The 26,878-nt window shown below is 40.6% G+C and overlaps 1 protein-coding gene across 3 annotated transcripts; it reads right to left on the reverse strand.

The window, feature by feature from the left end:
• Window positions 1-725: 725 nt before the first annotated feature.
• GAA (alpha glucosidase) lies at window positions 726-25,011 on the reverse strand. 3 transcript variants are annotated; one of them, XM_007434727.4, is made up of 20 exons: window positions 24,941-25,011; window positions 23,327-23,892; window positions 21,579-21,724; window positions 20,532-20,697; window positions 19,607-19,703; window positions 18,872-18,991; window positions 17,504-17,622; window positions 16,765-16,896; window positions 14,664-14,774; window positions 13,938-14,051; window positions 13,706-13,790; window positions 12,269-12,386; window positions 11,830-11,963; window positions 11,430-11,581; window positions 10,387-10,535; window positions 9,580-9,721; window positions 7,475-7,573; window positions 7,092-7,256; window positions 5,211-5,363; window positions 726-3,162 (listed from the first exon to the last, which is right to left on the reverse strand). In XM_007434727.4, the coding sequence occupies exons 2-20, from the start codon at window positions 23,792-23,794 to the stop codon at window positions 3,103-3,105; spliced, it is 2,730 nt and encodes a 909-aa protein (XP_007434789.1). In that variant the 5' UTR covers window positions 23,795-23,892; window positions 24,941-25,011; the 3' UTR covers window positions 726-3,102. The 3 variants fall into 3 exon arrangements, with proteins under 3 accessions (XP_007434789.1, XP_087994512.1, XP_025026639.1); XM_088138386.1 differs by lacking the exon at window positions 7,475-7,573; XM_025170871.2 differs by lacking the exon at window positions 24,941-25,011 and having other exon boundaries at window positions 23,692-23,882.
• Between the last annotated feature and the right edge of the window lie 1,867 nt (window positions 25,012-26,878).

Here is a 26,878-nt window from a genome sequence, read left to right on the forward strand (position 1 = left end):
GTGGAAGAAAAGGATGGGCCAGCAAGCAACCAAGCAAATACAAAAGGTGGAACTCAACTCCTGGGCTTCTCTATTCAGGCTGCAAGTCTGCCAATCCTTCAAAGAGCCCTGGTCTTGAAACAACTCACTTCTCTGAGTTATTCCTTTAAAAAGAGATAGCAACTGGGAAGCAACCTACTGTCAAGGGAACGAATTGTTTAAACATCCTTGCCTGAGGCTGGCATTACTAAACTTGCCTGCTGGGAAGACAAAGACCAAAGGTCATAAACTTTTACTGCCAAGAAAGATTATCTTTTTAGTTGTACATTATAATTGGATTTCATAATTTAACAGACTGAAGCTTCAAAGCCCTGTTTCTGAAAGCTTAAAAGGGCAGGTGTGAATAAATGTATCTTATCACTTATCTTTGGTGTGTCCAGTGTTTGTCTTGGCAACTACTTGTCTGTTCCCCACCTGTTTAAATGGTTGACTGCCACGCTGAGGCTACCGAATTGTCTTCCCTATGTTGGACAGTTTGGTGTAGTGATTAAGGCATCAGGCTAGAAACTGGGGGACTGTGGGTTCTAGTCCTGCATCAGGCACAAAGCCAGCTGCATGACCTTGGGCCAGTCACTCTCTCTCAGCCCTAGGAAGGAGGCAAGGGCAAGCCACTTCTGAGATCTTGCCAAGAAAACTGCAGGGACTAGTCCAGGCAGTCACCAAGAGTCAACTCCGACTTGAAGGCACACACACACACACACACACACACACACAAAAGTTGGGCAGACCTCAAGGAAATTAAAGTTAACTCTTGGATATAAAAGCAAAATTTGGAATCTGGTTAAAATGCCCCTTTAATATAACATTTTAAGAATTCTTCTTAAGTTTGTAAAAAATGAAATGTGTGGTTATATGAAACAAATACCAAGCCAAGTAGACCAGAACTGGGTCTTCTGCTCTTAGGAAAAGAAACCTACCTGAGTTTCTACTTGGACACTCTGCACCCAAACATTTTAAATGAAACAAATAGCTTCTCTTGTAATAACAGATGAGAAAAGATAAATCTGCTATAACTATAAATGGACCAAAATAACATTGTTAAGTGAGATGAAAATGATTAAGTATATCAACTGAATAAATCTTTAAATTTGGCTAGTAATATAAATACTGGAGAGCCAGTTTGATGTACTGGTTAAGGCATCAGGCTAGAAATTGGAAGACTGTGAGTTCTAGTCCTGCCTTAGGCACAAAGCCAGCTGGGTGACCCTGGGCCAGTCACTCTCTCTCAGCCCTAGGAAGGAGGCAATGGAAACCACTTCTGAAAATGTTGCCAAGAGAACTGAAGGGACTTAACCAATGTAGTCACCTGGAGTCAAGACTGATTTGAAGGCATACATATTAACAAAAAAGGTAAATATATGGAAAGTAAGAAGACAAATACCAGAGGGATCCAGAAAGGAAATCAATTGTATTTCCAAGCAGATTCTTCAGAGACAAAAACTCTTGTGAGGAATGCAACCCAAGGTAAAGTTTCATTATAGGAAATGCAGATTAAAATAAAAAGTTAGTATTTTAATACTGAGAATGCATACTCTTACTACAGTATTTGGGGACGCGGTGGCGCAGCGGCTTATTGACGCTGAAAGTTGCCGGCCAGAAATGGTCGACGCTTCAGCGGTTCAAGTCCAGCCTTCGTGTTAGCAGGGTGAGCTCCTGTTTCCTCCCCAGTTCCTGTAAACCCAACAGTTCGAAAACTCACGTGAGTAGATAAATGGGTACTCTCACTCCAGTGGGAGGAAAAATGCTGGTGGCGCCTTGCAAAAAGGAGTTGGGAGCAGTTGCCGGTAAGCGCGAAAAACCGCACGCGCCCGAAAAGGGTACGAAGCAATGGAAACCCCGCCTCCTGCGCTCGCCAGCTGGGCTCTGCTCTAGGAAGGAGGCACTGGCAAACCACTTCCAAAACACCTTGCCTTGAAAACTGCAAAGGACTCGTCCAAGCAGTCACTGCAGAGTCCATAACGACTGAGCGCAGATTAAAAAAAAAAAAAAAACTACAGTATTTAACTTGTCTTCTGAATTATGTTTTGCCCACTATATGAGGCAAGTAAAAGAAGTGTTTGAATACAAGTGCCAAGTAATTTCTGAGTATATTCTGTGTAAAGGGAACCACTGAAATGACTATATAAGCATATTATTGCTTGAATCCTGGATCCTCAAAAAAAGGGGGCTTTTCAACTTGCACTAAAGTTGTGATGTTTAAGTGAAGCCCTGTTAAATGATTGGTGGCTTTGTATTATAACGTTGTTCTGACTGAGAAAGGATTAAACAAAGCCACAGAGATGAGAAAATCTGTATGACACTGAAGAAAACCTTTGGTCAAAATGTTAGGTTCAAGGAACTATTACAAATGATTTTATATAAACTTATAAAGCATTAGCACATATACAGCACACCTGTCAAATTATTATATCAGTACAATAGCATGTGTTCAGTATATTGATTGGAACATTTGGTACTTTCATTTTTTAAATATTGACATCCTCCCTGCACCCCTCACTTTATAAAATTACAGAATATAATCCTGGCACTTGGAGATCGGCTACTCCACTCCAATCCCCTGTGCAATGCAGGGGAATATATTATTACAACATCCCTATCAAAAACTCTTTCAAAAAAGGAAGAGAAGGAGGAGGAGGAGGAGGAGGAGGAGGAGGAGGAGGAGGAGGTGGTGACATTTGAAAAATGCAAGCATTCAAGCCATTAGAGCAGTTTTTCTCAACCTTGGCAACTTTAAGAGGTGTGCTGGCTGGGGAATTCTGGGAGTTGAAATCCACACCTCTTAAAGGTGCCAAGGTTGACAAACACAGAATTAAAGTTGCCAAGATTGAGAAACACAGCATTCGAGAATCTGGTCATGAAACCTGGTAGCATCTAAACCTATCCAAATCTTATCACATATCCAGCTTCGATTAAGAGCGTAGGAGATCCCTGCAGGACCTAATCATCCCACTAGAACACCAGAGCAAAGCATCTGGTTCCACAAAGAAATATTTTTTTTCATTTTTTCATTTCAGAGATGTCTATCTTTCATTCAAATTGTTGTCCGTCTGTCTTTTCTTCTTCTCAGGACCAAGTTATGACAAATTCCTCCCCCATCAGCAAAGAGAGTGGGATACTAAGGACCTGAAGAAGTGACGAGAAAAAGTTAGTTACAATTGCTCAAAACAGAATCCTGTCATCAAATTGAGAAACACTACACTGTGTTACAGCTTGTGTGGCTACAAGTGGCCTCATAAAGCAGAGGAAAGAACTGGAGATTTAGACGGTGCACTGTTGTCTCTTCAACACACCAATGTATTTATCTGCACTGAACTACTAAGTTAATTGGGGTATCACAAACCACACACTAGTTCCTCCCATCAGCCCCTGTTGTCAGGATCTACGCAAACCAGAACCTTCAGTTGTTTTTATTTTGCTTTTATTGCTAACCATACTTTTGCTTTTATTGCTAACCATAGATCAATAGTGAAATACTGGGAATGTTATTCTAACCGTTTGCTTGACCTGCCATAAAAGGGGGGAAGAGGAGGCCAGGTGCCGTTATCTCTATCTTGAAACAGACATCCAAGGCCAGGAGGTGTGAGAACCGGGGCAAGGCGCGAAGAGCTGCAAGCGGGAATAGAAACCTAGAAGGGGGGGGAAGCTGGGCTTAAAAGGACAAGGCTTTGCTATGTAGAATTAGACTCAACAAACTATGATGCTGTATGCTTCTCCTGAATAAAGAAATCTCTGATGGAACTTTTGGTCTCCAGAGGATTTACTGAATTTTGGGATTGAGTGTGCAGACTCTGACACCTGTATGTGAATTCTGCAGTTTCTGCAAAAGCCGATACAGATAGTCCTCTACTTACAAACAGGTTATGTTCGAAGAGGTTGTTCATAAGTTGGTTTTGTTCGTAAGTCCAACCAAGTAAAAAGTAAAAAAAAAGAGGAAGAGGCAGGAGGCAGGGCAGCGGTGCAGGCAGAGGAGCCCTATCTTCTGCTGCCAATGCATCGCCAGATGAGGCAGGAGAGGGGGTGGTAATGGAGGAGAGGGGAGTGAAGGATGAGCCAGTGGGGTGCAGCATGCTCTGTTGCCGGGCGAGGCAGGAGACCTCCCCCCTCCCCTGCCTCACCCAGCAATGGAGCGTGCTGCAAACTATCCCTTTCCCGCCTTCTCCTGACTTCCGGTTCCGACTTCCGGATCCATCTTGTTTGTATTGGTGAAAGTTCGCAACATGAAAGTTCACAAGTAGGGGACTGTCTGTAGCCTTAAATGTTTCCCTCAGCAATTACTGGAGGCTACTGCTTAGCACTTAAGGAAATCATCTATTAAGACAGTATTACCTTTTGAAACTAAACAAAGATGTATATCCAAATTAATGAATAACAAGAATGTGTGCAAACTCCCTTCATCTGCCTTCTGTAGCATTTGGAATATTGGCGTGTTACTAGCTGGGTGGGAGAAAGGGCTGCATTAGGGCCGGAATGGGCAACCATTTTGGGGGCTGAGGGCCACGTTCAGTCTTGTGTGGTGAGAAAGAGGAAAAAAGGCAAGATAAAAAAGTAAATACATAAATAAATATATGCATTCTGGCTTTAGCAGTATCTCTGGGAGACTTGGAAGAAGGATATTTTCCCCTATTTTCAACTGCTCCAAACCATTTTTTCCTATATATATCTCCAGCACACCCAACCTAATTTATTATCGAGTGGAGCATTTTAATAGAAGAAAAAGCATTGAAAAGATAAATCAATTCAAAAAATAGTTACCAATTTAACCTTATATAAAGTTCCCCAAGAGGTTTTGAAAGATATCCAGAATATTTGCAAACCTTTGTTTCCTAACTTTGAAATACAGAGTTTCCAAGCAGATGGTCACCAATAAATAGCCATGCAGTTTGTTATTTCAATGTCACAGAAGGAAGGGGTTTGGGGAGCTTCACTAAAGCTGGAGGAGGCACGCACTCAGTGAGTGAGCTGCCTACTCCTTCCTTCAATCATGGAACTAGCATTGAGAACCCTAGGAAGGCATGAAAGCTTCATCCATAACGATCCTCTCCAAATCCAATTTTGTCTTTAAAATCTTTATCAAAGTACCACTGCAAGAGGTTTATACTGATGAAAGAGTCCACGTTTGATGGATTGTGTTCCCGTGCAGAAACCTTCTGCAGTGCAAGAAACATACTTACCTTGGTATCAGTGCGGTAAGAAAAGTCCAGGACAGGGGTGCCATTTGCCAGGACCCGCTGCGGAGGGCTGGAGACACCTAACACCAGCACCTCTACCAGCAGAAGCCCGTCTATGTGGCTGCTGAGTTGCACAAGCTCATTAACCAGCACACCCTGCAACAAAAGGAAAAGGGGAAGCTGATGAAAGTAGTGCGACAATAGGCAACCTTCAGGGGTCAGGGGCCACTCTTAACATTTTGGAGAGGGCAAGGTGGAGTGGAGCAACGATGCAAATTTGGTGGAGTCATGATACTAGGTGCATATTAAACATACATCTAGATTCTTCTGAGCTTTCCCTGCTTTTGGAGGTATTGCTGTGTATAATTTTTTCTGCTTTGTCATGGTGATATATGGAGTCCTGACGTAGTGCAGCCAAATGCAACTTCCAGATTTGATATGACATGGCATGGTAGTGAGATCCCACAAGGCCTCTCTCTTGACTTTTCTCTTTCTGTGTAATTGGCAGTGCAAGTAAAAGACTTAAAAGGAGTAAGCAGCTAGATCCTCAAGGAATCAGAACAAGGGAAAAGGAATTTGAAAAAAAACTGGCAGGACTGAAATATATTAAGAGTAAGAAAATGTTAGATTATGTAGACCCTGATGCTGGGAAAGATTGAAGGCAAAAGGAGAAGGGGACGGCAGAGGATGAGATGGTTAGATAGCATCACTGAAGCAATGAGCATGAAACTGAGCAAACTCAGGGAGGCAGTGAAGGACAGGAAGGCCTGGCGCAATATGGTTCGTGGGGTCACGAAGAGTCGGACACGACTTAACGACTGAACAACAACAGCAAATGTAGAACCAATAGTATACACTTCAAGTGCTTTGGAGTGTGAAAAAAGTGGGCAAGAAGCACCTATCTACAACCTTGTAAAGCACCTGTCCCTTCTCCCAGAATTGCACAGCAGTTGCAGAGACAGTAACTTGCTAAACAGTAACTGGAGATACAGGATTGCATATCTGGAGGGTACCTGGTTAAGAATGACACTTCTAGGAACACCTGTTGGGACAAAGTGAACATTCTAACAATATTTTGATAACTGGCCATGAATTCACATTGCTTGATTTTTAGAAAGAAGCATCTAGCTAAGAAATAATGTGTGAGAAAGCCACAACTATCAGCCTTGTTTTCATCTCTTGAATGATGTTGCTACAAGAAGGCATCAAGGTTCTGGTAGCATGAGCATGCACACATGTATGCACACCCACACATACACACCCATCAGTCTACCCTTTGGAGAGAATTGTATCTGCTACTGCCTTCCTATCCAGTCTCATCATAACTGATCACTCTGTCCTTTAAAGCACAACCTGCAATCCTCAAACGTCCTCAGAGCTTCTTGTAAAGTGAACATCAACTACTGGGAATCTTATCACTTGTATTTAATGTATTTAATATCCAAATCTCAGCCACTCCTTTGTCCTGACTCTCCTACGTTTTGCAGTGTGACTAAGAGCGCACCAGCCAAAAATCACATGTGGCCCTTGGCCACAAAAAATGGCAGACCCTACTTTAAATCCTATTATTCAGTCATAATTCAGCTGTACAAGGGCACTAATGAGAAGCAACTTGGCCAGTGGGAAAGCAATTTTTGCATTCTGCAAGAGCCGGCCTGTAAATTCAAGTGGGCTTAGAATGTCTATGGGGGCTTTTAGCATACTGTGCCTTGCCATCCCATCTGCTGCCCTGTGACACTGCTATTATTCAGATCCACTGGGGTGATCTAATCGGATGCGAAACAAGATGCTTGCTCAAATGGGGCTAACTCAAGAGAGAATAGCTGATTAAATAGGCTAGTGCAGTTCAGCTTCTGAGATCAAATCAGCTATTTCCAAACTTACGTTGCTTGCCAGAAAGAAGATCTGTGTGTAATCGCCCTTCTCAAAGGTCAGCAGCCCTTCACCATCATCCCAGAACAAATTCCCTCTGGCTACCCCTTCCAGGGTCAAAGCCACCATGAGAGTCATTCCATTTAAGCGGGACTCTGTGGTTGTGAGAGCAGGCTCCTGGAGAGATTTGCAGTGGAGGAAGAGGTTATATCAGAGCAGAAAGGCCTAAAAGCCTCATTTACTTTAGTACATCCCCTCTCCCCTCCTCCCCTCCCAAGCAACTAAAAAACAAACCCCAAAACATTCTGCCCAGACAATCCTGCAGCAGCACTGGGCTGCCATTCTCCTACGTTTGGCAAAGTGGCCGGAGAAGGAGAAAGGAGCACTAGACCCACCTGCAAAGGAAGAATGTGACCTCCACGGATATGGACATTGATTGTGTCAAGTGGAGCTGGTAGGAGAATCCACTGACCCTTGCTGTGGATGACGGATCCCTGAAGGGCCACGGATATAAAAGTCATATGATTAAGACAGGGTTTGAACCCGGAAAGGGATGTATAAGCATGTGCCTGTCTGAGGGAAGGGGGTAGATCTAGTTGTCCTTGCGTATCTCATCATGCTTTGAATACTTGTTCCTTCCCCACTCCAACTTATTTTAATGAAGTAAAACAAACACCAACAAAAAAGCAAAAACAAAGGAAAAGGAAAAGAATACATATACATACATACATACATACATACATAAAATGAACTTTGCACAAGAGTGAAAGTTGAATTGAAAATACAACGGTTATGGAAAGATTTTTTTTAAAAAAGGTTTTTTTAAAAAGCAAAACAGACAAAGAAACAAAAAGACAAAGACAAAACATGATGAAAACAAGTTTTCTAGTGGCCCCTGTCTCTCCCCACCCTGTTTTTTTCCCAGCTGCTAATTTCCATGTAAATATTTTTATAATATACTTTGGATATCTGCGATTGTTGCTCCTTTCTATTTGAATCATTTGGTTTGTTTGTTTGTTTGTTTGTTTATTTATTTATTTGAAACAGTTTTTTTCCTTCAAAGACCATATCTTAAGTGTTTTATCTTGCCTCGTTATGTAATAGGTTGTGTAATGTGTGGTATATAAGGGGCCATAACACCTGTTCCATTTGGCAGATGTGCAGAAGATAATACAAAATCTGCCCTTCAAGTTCTTTACTGGAGCTCAGCCAGTATTTTCCACTGAAAATACATCATCATAGCAACAACCCACTTCTGCATATTCCATTAATAATGGAATTACTAATTAATTAGTGACTAAAAACTAGTAATTAGTAATTAATTCACAGTCTCAATGCCCTTAATGTATCGCAAAATCTTTACACGATTAAGATTTAACCAGCTGGAAACTCAGGAAGTAACGGGCCGGTACGCAGGCATACCATATCAGGAGAGACTTTGTTTTTGTGGTAAAAGTAGAGTGGAAAATTTAGTCCATATAATCTTTGAATGTCATCTGTATGAACAAATAAGACAGAAGTATATAAAGCAGTATATCACAGTGAGACCTTATATATCCTGTGATTTTATATTGGACCGATTATTGTCAGGCTACAATCAACATGTGGTTAGGAGTATCACTAAGTTCATTAATAAGGCGATAAAAATTAGAGAGGAATTTAGAGCAACCAATGTCATAAACTGTAAAGATGGTGAACTGAGTTAAGACAGTTCCTGGTTTTATAATTATAATTTTAACTGTATATTGGATTTTATATTTAATATGGTATTAGATTGTTTTTATGAAATTGAAATGGCCAGAAGGCTAATCAATACAGTCAATGACTGACTGACTAGTAATTAATTACTAATTCCACTAGTAGAGCTGCCTCTGGATTAAAGAAGTTTCTTTTTGTTGCTTCTTCAAAACAATACATTATTTTATCATTTCAAACATTTTGTTTGATTCTCCAAAATATGTGACCATCTAATTCCCTGCCCTGCCCAGAAATTCACGATGAAAGTGGTCAGTGTTAGACTGCAAGCAAATCACTGATCACTATTGTAGAGAGCATAAAGAATGACCTTGAAGGACAGTGGGAAGATCTGTTACCAAGGCAACAATCAGACAAGTGAGGCTGAAGTCCATTCCAAGAAACTAACTTGAGAAAAATCTCAGACAGGTGAATTCACACAAAGATAAAGTGAGGGAGGAGGGAAGCACATTCAGACTTGCAAGATTCTGTTACTATAGCTGTTCTAATAAAAGAAGTTTTAGGCCTATACAGCCTTGGTTTCTTAGTCTGGCCTACCCTATAGGGCTGACACTATAGAAAAAGTACCTAGAACAACTTCTCTTAGCAGAAGAGTAGGCACAAGAAAATGGAACAGGAATAAATGGGTCATCTCTTTTTATGTAAACTCACTTATGTAAACTCTGTGAAAGTTTAACAGCTGCTTAAGACAAAGGGTCATAGACACTCCACCTGAGCCTCTGTGAATGCCAACAGCAACACTCACCGTTATGGTGTCATACCATGTCCCTAAAGGAAAGTAGCCAGTCACTTTTCTTATCCCTTCTTCTAACACAGGAGTAATGAGGAGCCCAGCTCCCCACATGAACTGTCGATCAATGTTCCACGTATAAGTGTCTTGTGGGAATCTGCAAAGATTATAAAAGAACATGACCACAGGACTTCAAAGAACTCCTAGCAGTTAAGGAAAAAAGTCACTAGTCACTACAACATATTTCTCTCTCATGTGTAGATGCATTTCCTTCACCCAGAACCAAACCCAGCCATCTACTGTTGTCCTAACAGGATCACACTGTTTTCATATTTTAAAGCATTTTAATTGTTTTATCTTAGTATTTTATAGGGTGTAACATACCCTAAGCTCTTAAGCAGGCTGTAAATATTGTAATAATTAAGAATAAACAAGATAAACCAATTTAAGCATATAAGTAAAAGAAAGAGAGCTTCATACACTCTTACATTAAATCCACAGTGTGGAACCAGTGGCTTTCCAGATAGCTAGGAGCTAAAATTCTCAGTGTCTGGAGGGCTATAAGTTCCCACTCCTGTGCTAGATAGACCAGCCTGGCTGCCTAGAGCTTTAGATTCCAGAACACCTTTACCCAGCCTGTTGTTTTCTGAAGGTGAGAATTCCCACCATGATGGGAATTACCTGCCAATTCATTTGGAAGACCCTCAGTGAAGCCTATTTTATAATCATCCAGAAGCTTTTGTTGCAAAGCCACCAGCCCAATGCTAGCTGAGATCCACCGGGCCACATCCTCCCTCGCAACACAGCTGTCCCCTGACTTACTCAAAATAAAGGGGACGGGCTACTGTCTCGCCTGTGGAGTGGGCCTTGTGGAACAGGGTGTAAAGATAGGGCAGCAGGGAGTAGCGCAGGTAAAAGGCTTTTCTCATGGCTTGCTGGGCTTCCTGGCTGAAGGCATATGGCTCCTGAGCCTGCGAAGCAGAAAGGAAAGCAATGGGAGACATCATGTGAGCAGGTTCCTGAGGCAGAAAAGGCATTTCTTGCATTTGCTAAGGTCGGTTCAGGAAGTTCTTTTCCACACCAAATCATTTTTCTTTCTGTCATTAGCACGTTCCTCCTACTATGGGGGTAGCAGGACGTTCAAAAGAGGAATGCAGTTAACAAGAATTGAGGCACCAAGGCCTAGTTCACACAATATGCTAAAGCCATCACGTGGCTCATTTGGTTCAGTTTAATATGTAGAAAACGAGTCCATGAGTGTTATGGACCCTACTTTATGGCTTATTACAAGGTTGGGATCCAGCCAGTTATGGCTTAATTCTCAACCATAAAGAAACCACAACTTAGCATAACATTAAACCAGATCACAGAATATCTCTTATGGCATTATCCCACAGCTTGTTGTGACAGTAGTGAAACTATTAAAGCCACACAATTTGCAGCACTGCATCAGCAGGAACACTGTCTGATTTGGATACTAAATATCAATTCAGCTATTCAGGTAGCAACATAATGGGATTTTCTTCTGAGTAAGTAAGCATGCATGAGCGCATTTTTTTTTTTTTTTGGTGGTCTAGTTAGTATAGGATTGACTAAAACAGAGTAGAGTTATGAACACCCTGCAATTTTTATCACATTAATAAGGTATGTGGCAATAGAATTTTTTTTTTTCACACACAAGAAGGACAAAGACTATCATTATGGCCTCCTATGGCAATCTGTATTTCTTTGACTTTCAAATATTATATTGTCTTAGAGCTTCCCATCCAGGATTCTTGGATCACTAAATTAACTTTTGGTGCGTTGATTGGAAAAATGTAAGTAACATGCTTTTTTACTTTCCTACTTACAGATAAGATGCTTACCTTGCTTCCATGGCCATTGTGGTTTCGCATGAAAGGGTAGAATGCGCCCAGCTGGGTCCAGCGCACACACAGCTCTTCTGTCGTGTTTTTCAGAAATCCACAGACGTCAGCCCCAACCAATGGCACCCCATAGAGATTGAAGAGCAACATTGCTATAAGAGGACAAATGGTGTAGATTAGGAAAGGCTCTGAATGGTAAACTCTAGAAAGCAGCAGGAGCAATGCTGATGTTCTACAAGAGAGAAAGCTAGAGGAAGCACAATGTTTTATCTTGCCAGAAAATATTTACTTCTGATAAAAGTTTTTCTTTCCCAGGGAGATATAAAAAAAAATCCACAATAGGACAGGTAAGAACTTGGAGAAGTTCACAAAGTGGTTCCTACAAATACTTATTCTGTACCTGGTATACTGTAGTATAAATCCTCCCAAACGCTTGCAACATCCCCAGTCCAATGGCCAGCATAGTGTCCATGGCTGGCAAAGGTGGAACGTGAGATCACAAATGGACGCTTCCCTCGCACTTTCACCAAAGCACTGAGAACAGAAGGGAAGTGTTCAAATGACCCTTATGGATCTGGAAACTGGAGCTTTCACACTCCTAACTGTACAGGTTTAGAAAACAATTTAAACACTGGAGTCATAGATTTTGCCATAGTAGATCATAGCCTCTCAGTTATTAGCTTAGTTCCAGCTTATCTGCTGAGATAGTACTCCCCTCATCCCTGTCCCCCAAACCAAAATGTATTATTATCTTAAATTTGTACCCAAGAGGCAGTCCATCTCTTGGGCAGGATCGCAGGAATAACTATCCATCTTACAGAGTTCCCTTTCATACTCACTCATGTGTTGCAATAGTCTCAGTCAACCCATAAAGGCTGTGCAAGTTATAGTGGGAAGACAGGTATTGCCTACTGGAGGCACAGAGGGTTTTTGCCTTCAAAGATCCACCCAGCACACCTGCAAGTGTAAGGGGGAGAAATACTATATAGCCAGTGAAATCATCTTGTGGAGACCCAAAGGCAAGTGATGTGTAGGGTGTGTGGAAGTGAGTGTTTTAGTGAACCTGGGATCATCGGTTTCCAGCATAAACACATCCCCTTTTGATTACTCGTGCCTTCAGTTTTATAGGGAGCAGGCAAGTAGTGCTACAGAAGTTTCATAGAGAGCTCACTATTCTGCTTCCAGTCTCAGAATTCAAGTTCCATCAAGAAAATCCAACTAGGCTTGACCTAAGCGCTATAAGCCATATGCGTCAGCTCTGGACTGGTGCCTCCAAAACTAAAAACATTGAAAAAAGCCAACAAGTCTTCTTAAATATCCAGATTCAAGTGTTTGCCATGGTAGGCCAAAGAGCTGCTGAATGTTCAGAATCAATGTTGCATTTTTCAAAAATCACATGCATTCAGTGCTTATGTATCATTTGTCATACAGTCATTTATGAAGTTCATATGTCTACAATGTATTTCAGTCAACAATATGTGTACTTTCCATATTGAACTAAAAATCAGTAATGAAATATGCTATAAAGGATACTCTTTCACTGAACACAAATTTTATTTAAAAACCTTGTAAGCTGTACCCCAAACTTCTTCACTGTAGCATTTTATTTAGCAAATTTTTATTGTTCAATTAATTGGCAGGTTTTTGCAAGAATTTCTGCAATGTCCTGTCTTATTAGAAACAATCAGTTGTCTGCATATTTGTTGAGGTAAGTTGTTCTGTGCTCAAAAAGGAAAACAAAAACAAAAACCCAACACACATAGGATTATAGTCCCATCAAATTGCTTAAAAAGCCCCTTAAGTACACAGTGGCTGGTTCACACAGTATCCTAGGCCATTAGATAATCTGTTTGATTTGGGTTTGATATGATATGTGAATTCAGTCACTGTTGTTTGTAAAATATGGTTCCAGGCTGATTTGTTCAATTACAGTTAAAATGAACCATGGTTTAGGGCAATATAAGAAGTTAGCAACACACACACACACACACGTGCACACAGACCCCTAAGAATCACTGGAGGGAAGACAGATTTATACCTCTTCTTTATCATTTTTATCAAGATGGCTATTAACTAAAGTAAGCTGGAGCCATGTTTTAACAAATTTACCCAAGCAAACTGAATATATTAGGTATTTCCTTTATGGGCTTTATTCCACTGTGTCTTTTTCCATCCCTCAAATAATTTGATTGATTTCATTTCTTTTTCTTAGTTCTCCAACTATACCATATGTTTGCCAGAAACATCACCTCCAAACAAACTGCTTCTCTTTTTACCTGGTACATAAGGGGGGTTCTCAAGCTTGTTGTTTGGACAGTCTTCCAAGGAACCATCCACAAAATTTGATGGCTCATTCATGTCCTAGAAGAAGGAAGAGAAGGAGGTTCATGTGTCACCTTTCTAAATCAGAACTTCCCCTCTTGTGATTTTGAAGAACCAGAAGCACTGTCATCCAAAGAGAATGTCTCCCAACTGTTCAACACCCAAGTCCCAGGCTTGGAAACTCACTATCCACATGCCGTCAAAGGGCACTTGGTCATGGAAATCCTTGACCATGTCATACCACCACTGGTGAGTCTCTGGGTTGGTGAAATCAGGGAAGGCAGTGGGCCCAGGCCAAACCTGGAAGATAAAAATAAGAGCTATGAATATAAATCAGCAAACCTTCTGTATATGCTACCATGATACATTTTGATGTATCTTTGGAGATGGAACAATAAAAAGATTAACATGCTAATTATGAGAATAAAAAGTCTTGTTTGAAAGTTGAACCCTTTGTCCTTTCATGATGTTGTGCAACAGTGAGGCTACAAATGCAGCTGCATTCAAAATTCGTATTTTCAAATCTGGATTTCAAAGGAAGACATGAAATGTGTGAGAAATATTCATGAGGTGAGCAAAAAACACATTCCCTATCTCTCCTTGCTCCATTCCTCTGTCAAGGTCTACTAGACCACAGATTACAGGCTTAAATTCCACCATATGGCACCTCCCCCACTGGAGCTCTATCCTTTCTCTGCCAAAGTTCATGGCAGAAGGGTCCATAGCAATGGTCAGTGGCTTCAAGATGGCAGGGCTGACTGGGCAAATGAAGTCCACCACCTTTTAACGTGTTTCATATGCACTACACACAGGTAACAGGAACAGGGCTTTGATTGCCCAGTCAATCCTGCCATTTTGAACCCAGTGACTGCTTCTGTATACGCCCCATTCATGGGTGATCCCGGGTCTCACCCTTCCAATCAAAGGTTGTCCTGTTGCATTTATGATGAAAACCCCCCGCTTCAGGCCTTCATCATAGGGCCTATAACTGCCTGGGGGACTGGAGCTGCTGATCCCTGGATCCTACAAGGAAACAGAAAGAGAGACATCTGTTCAGCCATAATTGTTCATACTGATGGAGTATGAAAATGTGAAGAGGACAGGACAGAGTTGACTCAAGCAAGGGAACAAAACACATGCTCTTTCAAACTTTGGCAGTACTTCAGGGTTAGGCGACAGATTGCCAGAACAGCACATGAGGCATAGGAAATGAACATGCCTTTATTTATATGTAGAGAGTCCAGATTATGGCATTTGAACAGTGTGAAAAACAGAAGCAAACTTGACATTTCAGGAGAAAGAGAAGCATCCATTATTGAAGTTGGGCAACAGTACACAGCTTGTGGATTATAATTTTCCAAATGTGAAACATGGTTGGAATATTAAAGGTCATAGAGAAAGCAACCCATTATATGAATATGGGAAGTCATTTATCCCGTTGTTGCTTCTCTAAAATTTAAATATACGAACATCTAAAGTTCTCTGTGCTTTCAAGGTTTGTATAATTTTCCTTTCTACCCCAAAAAGCAGAGAAGGTGCATACTGAGGCCCCAGGGCTGATGAAAGGTTCCCAACCCTTTTATTCCATTATTGTTAAAAATCCAGAATGTTGATTCCTGCCATTTTGAAACAGAAACCATACTGAAATTGCAACATACAACTTAAACTAGTTCCTACACAATTTAACAAATAAGAACTCCAAAATCCCTTGTAGGAGAAAAAAATCAGACCATCCCAATCTTACTGACATATATATGAGGGTTATCTGAGGGACTGTCTCTCCCTGATCACATCAGCCTGTCCAGTTAGATCCAGCAGGGAAGGTATGCTATGCATTCCGTTGGCCAGGGACTTGCATTTGATAGGTCTCAGGAGGCGGGCCTTCTCTGCCGTGGCTCCCTCCTTGTGGAACATTCTCCCAGCTAAAGTTAGGCTCGCCCCTTCTCTGCTGTCATTTAGGAAGTCCCTCAAAGACTGGTTGTGTCATCAGGCCTGGGGGCCTTTGGGAACTGGAGACATTCTTAGATGGCTCCACTGTAACTGATATTCTGCTCTCTCCATGGGGTTTGTATATTTTAAAATCTATTTTTTAAAATGTGTGATGTTTTTATTCTAATAATAATTTTTTATCTTTTTATAATGCCTGTTTTTATTCACTTGTTATTTTATTTTAATTGTTGTATGCTGTCCAAAGTCATTTTGTGTGAGATGGGTGGCTATATAAATGTGATGTATAAATAAATACATTTTTTTTAAAAAAGGTACCACTGACATTGTACCTGTTTCCCTTCTAAGTTTTCAGCAGAGACTCCTTCTACAAGTTATTTTCCTCACTATCCCAAACAGAAATAACCTTTCCAGTCATATGACCCCACTTATCAAAAATCTGACAGAATATTAGTTTGACTCAGAGAAGGGGGAGTATGCCAAGCTGTTACAGAAAATATATTTGAGTCCTGGAAAAGTAGCAAGTTAGAAAGAAGCTCAAAACAACTTTGCCTTGATTGTGCTAGGTATAAGTTGAAGTAGTGACAAGCTTTCAAGATTTTGTTAGATTATCCTAAATGCATTAAACTACATTCCAATACTTCTAGCAACTCCTGTTTCCTGACCTTGCCTACCTCAAAGATAGGCTGACATATGACAAGGAACTTTTGTATCTGCATTAGAGGACCTCCAACCAAACTATGAATCCTCCCTAAACTGGAAGAAACCCAGACTGCACTCTCTTTCCAAAAGGTTCACTCCTGCATTAGGGAGGGCTGGATATGGAACTGCATCATTTACTTCTGTGGGACAAAAGATTTGGCAGATTTTGCAAACCTTTCAAGAGTACACAACGTATGAGAGAAGACAAAGCAAAGACACAGAGTTATAGTTATCTACCTCTTTTAGGTCAGGCCAGAAATATCAGAATCTCACACCTGATCTCTCCAAAGACCAGGTCAATTTCAATATCTTCAGTCACTGTAAGGAAGCCCCTCAAAGAGAATCCAGGATTCGTTGAACTTACCACAATCATGACATATCTCCGGCCGCCATGATGGAAATCATTCACCATGTCTGACATGTCCCAGAAACCATCCTTGTTGAAGGTAAAATCTCGCTTAGCATCCATATAATCCAGATCATTCCACTGCACATCCTGCGAGCCCAGGAACAAGATACTGATGAGAGCAGGTTTGCTCCCCATCCAACTTTTCTCTATGAATAAGTATTCTCTTTCAGTGGTCATACTGACATGGCAGCTGTACTACTTCACACACGTTGGGTTTACATACCATGTTAGCCCATGATCTGTTTTATAATGGTTTATTAAATAAATTACAACTGGCTGAGTTGACACAATCCATTAACCCTCATTTACAAAAATTAATGTCTGGATTCACAAAACATACCAAGCTAAAACCAACTGAGAAGTTTTGGTAGAATTCCTTTTTATTTTACTATGACATGTAAGCTTTATAAAAATATTTGATGAACTGTATTATGTTTAACTTGCCTTCTCCTTTATGTATTCATTAATATGAGGTTGGGCCTGTAGCCATTCATTTATTATAATTTTGCTGCTGCATCAATTGTGTTTCTTAGTCTCTGACTATAGGAGATTGCCTGAGCAAGTGATTGGGCATCAGAAAATAACCTCTGAACTTAACATAATACAACCACATTATGGCTTAGGGAAATATGTGAACCCAGTCCAAGGGTCAGGGAGAAGCTATATTCAGATGCATTTCAGAGAAGGCACCTACGAGAGGAAAAAGTGCTGCAGTCATGTTTTTCACCACCTCCCGTGTAACAGCAGTGGACGTGTATCCCCAGCGGCAAAGATGGAACCCAAGAGCCCAATAAGGAGGCATGAACGGGTAGCCTGAAAGAAATTTGGGAGAGAGAGAGAGGAATCAACACTCAAAGCCTCTCAAAACAAGCAATCAGTGCTCCCAAATCTCCCATAGAAACAGAATTTCAATAAAATACTCACAGTATTTCTGAACCTTTCAACCCAAAATTACTTTGGCAATTTGGTAAATTCTAGCACAGCTATTTTAAAGGTTATGCTTATGTCTAAGACCCATGTTTTGTGTTGCAGCTTCAGAAGGAGTAAAGGGCTGCTTCCACCCTTCTAATACCTAAACCAAGTCGGGATATGGGATAGAAAGAGAGGAAAAAATGGCCATTATAGACACTGTGGTTTAGACTGCTTTGTAGATTATGTGATTTTTAAAAAATGTACAAAGCACAGATAAATAGTCTAGCACAATCCCAAACTGTGCACTATCCTTTCTTCAGAGAAGCCCTTTCTGAGCTGATGCTCTGCCTATGTTTTGTACCATGTATTGGCTGGGAGTTTCTGGAAACTGAAGATGCTAAGCCAGTGTTTCTCAGCCCTGGCCACTTTGAGATGTGTGGACTTCAATTCCCAGAATTCCCCAGCTAGCAATTCCCCTCCCAGTGGCCAAGGTTGAGAAACACTGTGCTGAGCATTTAAAAAAGCAAACTTCAAAAAGGCAGCACAAAGGGTAGGGTCTCCTCTATTCCTCTTCCCTCCTTCCCAGATTCCCTGCCTTCTTGGGCTCAGAAATGAAAAGGATATCCTATTTACCCCAAACTATTCTACAATGATCACCGTTGGAGGAGCTTTCCATGAATGACAAGTTTTCATCTATTCTTTCCTAAGCTGAGCATCATCCAGAGGTGCAGACTTCAAATCCCAGAATTCTGCAGTCAGCAAGGCCACTGCTAAGAATCCTGGGGGTTAAAGCCCACATTATTGGAGGACATCCAGGCTGGGTAAGGCTTCCAGTTAGTATAATAAAAGCCTGAAGTAGGGGTCTCATTATTTCTTCCATCTCTCAGAGCTTATCCTTTAAGAGCTCCAGCACCAACACACAGCACTCTGACAGAAGTCTAGAAGCTAGAAGAGCCAGACTGCCTAAACAACAAGGGATCTTGCTGGCAGAGCAGTGCAGTGTTAATGACAAAAGTGGCCATTGCCCTCAGAACTGTTTAGCGCTCCCAGGAAGCTACTAAAGGGCCTTCTTGGATGCAACTATAATGAGGAGAAAGCCTATCCTCAAAACACTGCCTATCTTCTCATATGGAAAGGTGCAAATGCTTACCAACAACATCCATGTATTGGTGCACCACACTCTTAGGGTCTGGGCCCAAGAAAATATAGAAATCCAAGATACCCCCAGTAGTTCTCCATGTCAATGCTGGGTGGGGTTGTAGTAGCACATCTAGAAGACAAACAGGGGCTTGGAAATACTACTAGAAGGACACAGCACACTATCCATAAATTGCAGAAATACTGGCAGGATTTTACCCCCACAACCTCCGTACAGCCATCGTATTCCATTATCATGAGATCAGCCTCTATTTGCTGCTTAATGGCTAGTCTTGCCTCTGTTCTGACAATGAGAACTATGGCCCACATTATAGCCAATTCCCTTTAATAGAAAGAGGTACAAATATGGTCCTTTTACATTCAGCAGATTCTTAACTATTGAGGAAAGAAAAGAAGGCTTAAGCAATATTTGTCAGATTCAGGTCCTATTGCATTTAGCATCACAAAGGGCCTTAATTCTCAATATAAATAGACAGGGCTGCACTGTTATACAGTGTAAGCAATCACTAAATAGCAATTAATAGAACCAGCTAAATTGCTGAAGCTAAAAAAAAATTACATGGTCCAAACCGTGATTATAGGACAGAGTTGGAGTCTCTGCTCCAAATCACAAAACAGTTCCTTCAAATCCATATAGTTTGGGCATACACAAATGATCGTTCGGTTATTTTTATCATATACAAGCTTGGCCTGAGCTATCAGGGATGTGACCTGATACAATACCTACCCATAGCGTTGCTGTTCAGTAAGAAGACTCCATGGGCCAAGCCACCCTTTTCTAAAGCCACATAGAAGGGGTGTGAACCATATAAGTTGGCAGAGGGCTAAAAACACAGAAATAATAGTGCATAGAGTCAATGCTGTACTGGACAACAGGAACACTTCAGCAATGACTTGGACTTTACCTGAGCAATTCAGAACCTATTAGGCAGCCTCAACTAAGCAAATACTTTTTCCAGCACAATGGCCCCTTTTCACTAATTGTTTTTTAAAAATTCAAGTGCCAATTAAATGAGAATCTAAAAAGTCTATCAAACAGTTGGATCAAGCAAGCTTTTGACTCTATTTCCCAGACTTCCACAGACAGAGGGCCAGTCTCCAATACAGGGGTATACCTGTAGGTTTTTTCCAAGAATCTGGGGTTTCATGGGTAAATGAGATGCTGGGAATGCTTTCCAGAGCTCTCAAAAGCTTTGCAGAGAATTACGGTTCTCAAAGGAAGGAGAAATTACAGACCAAAGCTGATTAAACAGTAGAGTGCCCAGGTGAGACCTGTCACACAATCTTGCAATGTGAGAGTTATTCCCGCTACACTCCGCTATTCGGAGTTCCAACTAAAATATGCAACTTGTTCTATTTGTCATTATTTCTTCTCCAAAAGACCCTAGTGTCATATGGCCATTGAATATAACTTGTATTTCACTGGGTATGTTTGTGACATTTTTTACCCCTCATTGTTTCTATGTTTTTGCAAACTTTGCATGAAATACTGGAATTATTCCTATGCAATCTGTGATTCAGTGCATGCTAAATCTGATCCTTAGCAACTGAGTATACAAGCTTATAATCAGATGACGACTGCATAGCATCCTGATTAAATACTTAAGAGACCAAGTCCTTTCAGGGAACCTTGCCACCCTCTTGTGATTTACCGCAGGTGATATGTCCCGATTCCACAGGGTAATTTTGGTCCAATTGACATTCAGAGTAAGAGGGGTCAGATGTTCACCCAATCCAGAGATGAAACATGATGGCAAAGCAGTGGAGATCTGAAGGAACTGGTCAGCATAGAACAGAGGAGCCACAGTAGTATTAAGCCTATTGGGAGAAAGTGGAAAATCTCCGCAAGCAGTTTACAAATAATGTCCCCTTTTTCTATCACTTACCTCAATCTATTTTGGAAGCTACTCCCAAGGCCATTAATCTAATCTAATCTAATCTAATCTAATCTAATCTAATCTAATCTAATCTAATCTAATCTAATCTAATCTCTGGCTGCATGGTGAGCTAGGTAAGTGTCCTCACCGAAGAGGATGCTACTGCTTGCTTGAATTCATCTTAAAAAGTTCAGTTATGGAACATGAGGCTCCCAGAGATGCTCCTACCTCCTATTGTTCAGGAATGTTCCATGAAACTATTTTGTTTCTATTTATGATTATTTTTGGAATGGTTTCTAAATAGTTTGTGAGAAATTCTGTTTATGGTTTTCTATTTTTGTACATGGCCCAGAATTGGCCTGATTGGAGCAATAGGTATCAAAGGGAAAGCAAAAGAATTTAGTCCAGAATTAGAGATACTGCATGTCAGAAAAGATGAAACTCAACTCAGTGCATCAATACTGCTTATTAGAGATGTAATCATTAAAGGTTATTTCACATATTGTATATTGTGTGCACTGTTTCGTACACAAAATATAAATGCATGAATGATACAAATACCTATTTGGAAGATATGCACATCTGTCAAAAGTGTGTAAATCCCTTCAGGTGAAGGCAAGCTCTGGAGTATAATACGAAAAATGGCCCTTCAACATTCAGAATATATGAACTAGAAGCACTAGTTTGTCATTCCCCCCTAAAATATAGGGTTCCCTATATTATCTTCATACAGCAGTTCAGCCTTAATTAGGATGATTTTCTGGAAGTTAAATACACAGAAGTAGAAGAATACTTGGGTATGGAAAGTCCAGAACTACTTACAGCACTTGCCCATTGGACTTCCGAAGAACAATGAGGCCAAAGGGATCAGCAGAGAACTGCACAGAATAGAGAGTTGAGGATTCCTTACTGGTTGTCTTGGGAGTTTCTAAAGGGACTTCATAGCGTTTCTTAGCTGGATCCTTAAGCTGTGGTGAAAGAGACACAGACATAGCATCAAAAAGTTGGGTGATCCTACTCCAAAAAGAGGTGCTGCAGCTCAGAAAAATCTAGTCAAGCTGCAAGAGACTTGGCTTCTACTTCAAAATCATTTGCAAGATGAAAGGAAGGAGATCAGTTATGAGTTTGGAGTTACAAGGAAATCCAGCTGTTTGAATAAGAGGACTTTTTATTTTGCTGGTTAATTACTTTCCCACCTTTCAGTTCACATAATATGACACTTAATAGTCCTGCACCTGGACTGTTATTTATAAAACAGGAGTCTATGAGCAGAACCCTACGTAAGCAGTACAAAATAAGTTCAAGGCTGCACTCTTATTTGATTTTGCTTGGGAGTAAACTTAGTGCTAATTGCTTCTGAGTTTGTAGCACAGCATTTCATTTATAATTTCTGTTCTTAGATTTCTGAAAATGTATACATAATGAATAATTTAGATACATACATCATATGTACCTATAATATCTGCATAATGTATTTAAGGTAATTATCATACACAGGATGTATTTTGGTCACAGAGACAAGTAAGAAATTCTGTAGGCAAGGCAGCCCCTGCTCCAGCTACTAGAAACGTAACTAAGAGTCACTAATCACATTAAGCCATGCTGTGCATAATCATGATTTATTGAATAAACGATAATTAGCGGGATTCATACATATTGTCATTGGCCCAATATCAGCAAAGGAATAGAGAAAACTTCAGTTCTTTGCTGCCATCTAGTGATACCTGGGCTAGGTAGAGCAGTCCTAGGAAGACCATAACTATGCTTCAAGCAGTACAATGACTGAGTTCACACAAACTGTTAAGCTAAAACTAAATAAACCACATAATAGTTTAACATGATGTGTGTACCCAGCCATTTATTCATTTCTTTAGCTTCTGAAATTATTATTATTTTTTAAATGCTAAGATTCTTAAGAAACTGAACTCTGGTCCTAGCAGTCACATTCTACAGCTTCTCAATTCCCACAGAATTGCCAAAGGCACATAGCCTGGCAATAACCATCTCTGTTCAGCATGAAAGAGATTTATTTTATGTATTCTATAGAGCAGGAATGAGCAACATTTGAAGATCACAGGTTGTAATCCTGATGTCACTAAGAAATGGGTTTGGTGAGAAATTAAGAGTGGAAATGGGAGTGAGAGGCCCCTAGGGGAGGAGGGAAACAGCTGCATCTCTACCCTTAAGTACCCCAATCTTGAAAATTGCTGGAGGGGGTTAAGAGTAAGGATGAGAGCAGTTTGCCTCTCAAAGTTTCCCCACTTCCATTCTCACTCTCAAAACTGCCTCCTTACAACATGGATTAAAATCAGTTGGAAAATGACCATTTCTGGCTTTGGCAAGTTTCAGTTTGGTTTATCTCCTTTATATCTTGTGTGCCCATTTTTGATTTTGGGCTTTTTTTCCTAAAAGAACAAAACAAAATTCATTCTATCACAATGTGGTCATTTTGTCACAAGTTTTAGTGTCACGATATCAGGGAGCTGGGGAGTTGTAAAAGATCTTCCTTGTCTGGTTAATGTCAGAGCACCTCAGACTCCTTTTTTTCCTAATCAATAGTCCCTACTCACTGTGAAGTGAAGCCTCCCCTCGGTCTCAAAAATCACATCCAGCTGCAAATTCATGATGTCATCTGGCATGAAAGAGGGTGAACTGCGGGTCAGGTGGGCAGTATAGCCAGTCTGGGTGGCAGTTACGTTTGCCATCTTGTAACTAGAGTAGCTGGTAGGAAAGAAGCACCATGGCTGCCAACCAGCAGAGCCTTTGGAAGAAACTGGGACATAACAACATCCCCGAGCTTGACATTCATCTTGAGAGAGAAGTTTCTCTGGGGCACAGTCAAAGCGGCTGTCTGCAGGGATGTTGCACTGCATAGGCGGCAAGAGGGGTTCCAACTGTTCTTCCAGTATCTCAGATTCCCTGCCATGATTCTTACCCCGGTGATCATTCTCTGTTTTAGAAGCAGCTATGGCTGCTTCCAAGATTCCAGATATACCAAGCACGGTGATTACAAATGCTAGAGCTGAAGTCACCAGCATTGTGTGTTTCTTCCACCACAGCTTCGGTCAGGCCATTGAACCACCATGGAGAAAGGCAGGAGTTTGCTCCTCAGCAGGTATAGGACCAAAGTCTCCAGCTGCAGAGGGGATGCAGATCAGACATAAGCTGTATGAATTCAAGGCTTTTGCTAAGGTGCGTTGTCCAAGTTAACTATTCTTAAGAACCTATCCCTTATATCCAAGTGGGGAAGTCCCAGATGAATGTTTGTCAGGCCTAGTAAAGCTAAAAGTCACTCCTCTGCACCTAATATTGCCTCCCATCAAAACAGTGGCCCCGCACTGCTATTCCTCATAAGGCAACAAGGCTCTCGGGCATTTTTCCTTCTGTGCTGTATCAATCATCTAAAGCTACATGTGCTGATTCTCTGCAGGAACAAATTTCCTGTGTCAGGAAATCTGGCAGCAGCCTTGAAGTCCTGGGCTTTCGTTGGAACAGAGAAACAAGAAGGCAGTTAGAACTTCTCTAAAGGGCAAGGCAGACCTCATGCTGCCTATAGGGATATTATGTTATGAATCTCGATACATTATATTATTTCAATACAATGATGTTTATACAATATTAATTGGAGATTATTAACATTGTATTATTTAGAAAACTTAAAAGAGTGTTGAGAACAGAGAAGAGAAAAAAAAGTGTCCTATCAATATTAATTACAATTTAGGATGCCAATATTACAAGCATAAAATTCTAACTGCCTTTTTGGTTTCTCAGTGCCGATTATACTGTGAAAATGCGGACACTGCAAAAGGAGAGCTACGTTCGTCTACGGTAGCTAAAAATCAGGAATTTAGTAGCATCTTTCCAGGCTGACAAATGTTATTAAAAAACATAAGCCCCCGTGAGCTATAGCTCACTTCCTCAACTGCATCTGTCAAAAGCTTCTGCCATAACATTTGTTAGTCTGAAAAAATGCTACCAGACTCCTTCGGATTCATACGAAAATGTGTACAGTAGTTTTTTTTCTACCCGTTGAGCCTGGCCAAAGTAAACCCCACAGCAATCCTGCAGCCCAGCCCCACACCGCCCCATACACGATTATCATTATCTGTCCCAAGAAAAGGCAAGATTTCGGGCAGGGCCAGGCCAGGGCAGGCCAGGAGAACCCCTCTGAAACAGTCACTTACGCGAACAGAGAGAAACTGCCGCGAGCAGCCCAACCCTCGAGGGCAACAGCGAGGCGCAAGAGTTCCCCAAAGATCACGTGAGCAGCGGGTCACATGATTGGTTCCCCTCCTTCCAGGGCGATTCCGGCTTCCTACCCTTCTGCAAGCGGACTCGTCGAATGGGCGGGATCTGCCGGATCTGAGCTACCTGCGGAGCGGACTGCCATCTAACAGTCGTCAAGATTTTTAGCAGCCTGGAGAGGCTGGAAGGCTCCGGTCTTGCGTTTCTCTGTTAAGAATCCTCTTTAAATGAGGCGACAGCACCTACGGCGCGCCGTGGAAGAGCTTCCCCCGTGCAAAAAAAGTTAGGTGATGGGAATGTCTTTTCTAGAGCAGGTAGTGGAAATCTGCAAAATGTTTCGACTAGTTGCACTCCTCTCCTCCCACACGTATAACCACCCCGTTAACGAAGAAACCAGCCCCCCTCCCCAGCTGAAGCTGTTTCCAAATCTTGTGTTTCTTTTAGAGGTTACGGTTATTTTGGTGATCATAATGGAAACGTTCATTCTATTCTCATTTACTTGCCAACGTAGATCTCCTTTTTAAACCGCTTATTAAAGAAATGCCATGGCCAATCTTGGAATCTGGTCGATAGAATTTGGAGGCAGCTAATTAAATGTTGCGAACGTTCTGCCTTTGCTGCTGCTGCTGTGTATGCTTGCTACTTCTTATTAGGTGTTGTTCTAAACATAAAAGGACCGAAGGCAGGTGTACTCTTGGACCGTTTTGCATAATTGATTCAAAGTCAAGGCTGTTTCATACAGCACATTGTGTACTTTGGAATATAGGAGATGGAAAATATGCATATTAGGTAGTTATTAAAAGTGATTATGTATACAACTCTGACCATTTTTTTTTCAGTTAAACATTTCCAAGAAGATACATGAACAAAAAAAGAACAAGAAAAAAGGATAAAAGAGTAAAATACAAATGAATAAATGCAGGATTTTAATGAGTTATGGAGTTTATAGTTTTCCAGTATATCATTAGTTAGTTTTGAGTAACTTTATTATTTTAAAAGACTTAAACTTGTTGATAAGTTTAAGATAAGCATGACTATCAAGAACCATGATCAACAGTATACTTCACCAAGTAAGATCATAAACTACAGTAAATTTAATCTATATTACTGAAATTATAAACTCTGTAAATAAAGCCAAATGTGGATGTGGCACAAATTTATTATGTTGTAGCCTAAGAATGATTTGAACTGAATTCCATATCAAATTTACTTTTAGGATACAACTTTATTCTAGACATCAAAACATACTTCCAGAACTTAGTTCACCATTCTTCCACTGAGGGTATCAAATGAGCTTTCCATAAAAAACATATAATATCCTTATAGCAGTTAGCACATACAAAGCTAATTCAATGTACTGTGAAGGGATATATGGTTAAGAAAGTTTAATAAAAATATTGCAAATTAAAATGGGAATGTCAGCTTTTAAGATGTGTGTTATTCTAGTATGAATCCTTTTCCAAAATTGCTGAGCTTTATAATATTGTCACCAAATATAAAAGTATGATTTGACCTGCTCATTACATTTCCAACATTTTAGAGAATGAATTGTCCATTTTAGCAATCAGGACTGGAGTAATACACCAATAGTAAACATATTATACCACCTTATTCCATAATATATGGAAGAAATTTAATGATCTTCTTCCATTAACATTTCCTTTGTTGCATATCTGTAACTGCATTCAAATTCTGTATCCATTTAATAATGCAATCATGCAAATGGGAGCATGTTCTTACATTAACCAAGCTTGTTGTTCTAGTATAATTTTGCACCATGTTCAAAGCATCATGTTCAGAGATTATGCCTTAGGATGATTTTCAAAAGTCTACAACTGAAAAGGCTAGAGAAATGGTTGGCAACCAGGGAATTGGTT

This window comes from Python bivittatus, unplaced genomic scaffold (genome assembly GCF_059951505.1).
Source record: "Python bivittatus isolate LINGU-HERP-01145 unplaced genomic scaffold, Pbiv_v1 ctg000220_np1212, whole genome shotgun sequence".
In the NCBI taxonomy this organism is placed as follows: domain Eukaryota; kingdom Metazoa; phylum Chordata; class Lepidosauria; order Squamata; family Pythonidae; genus Python; species Python bivittatus.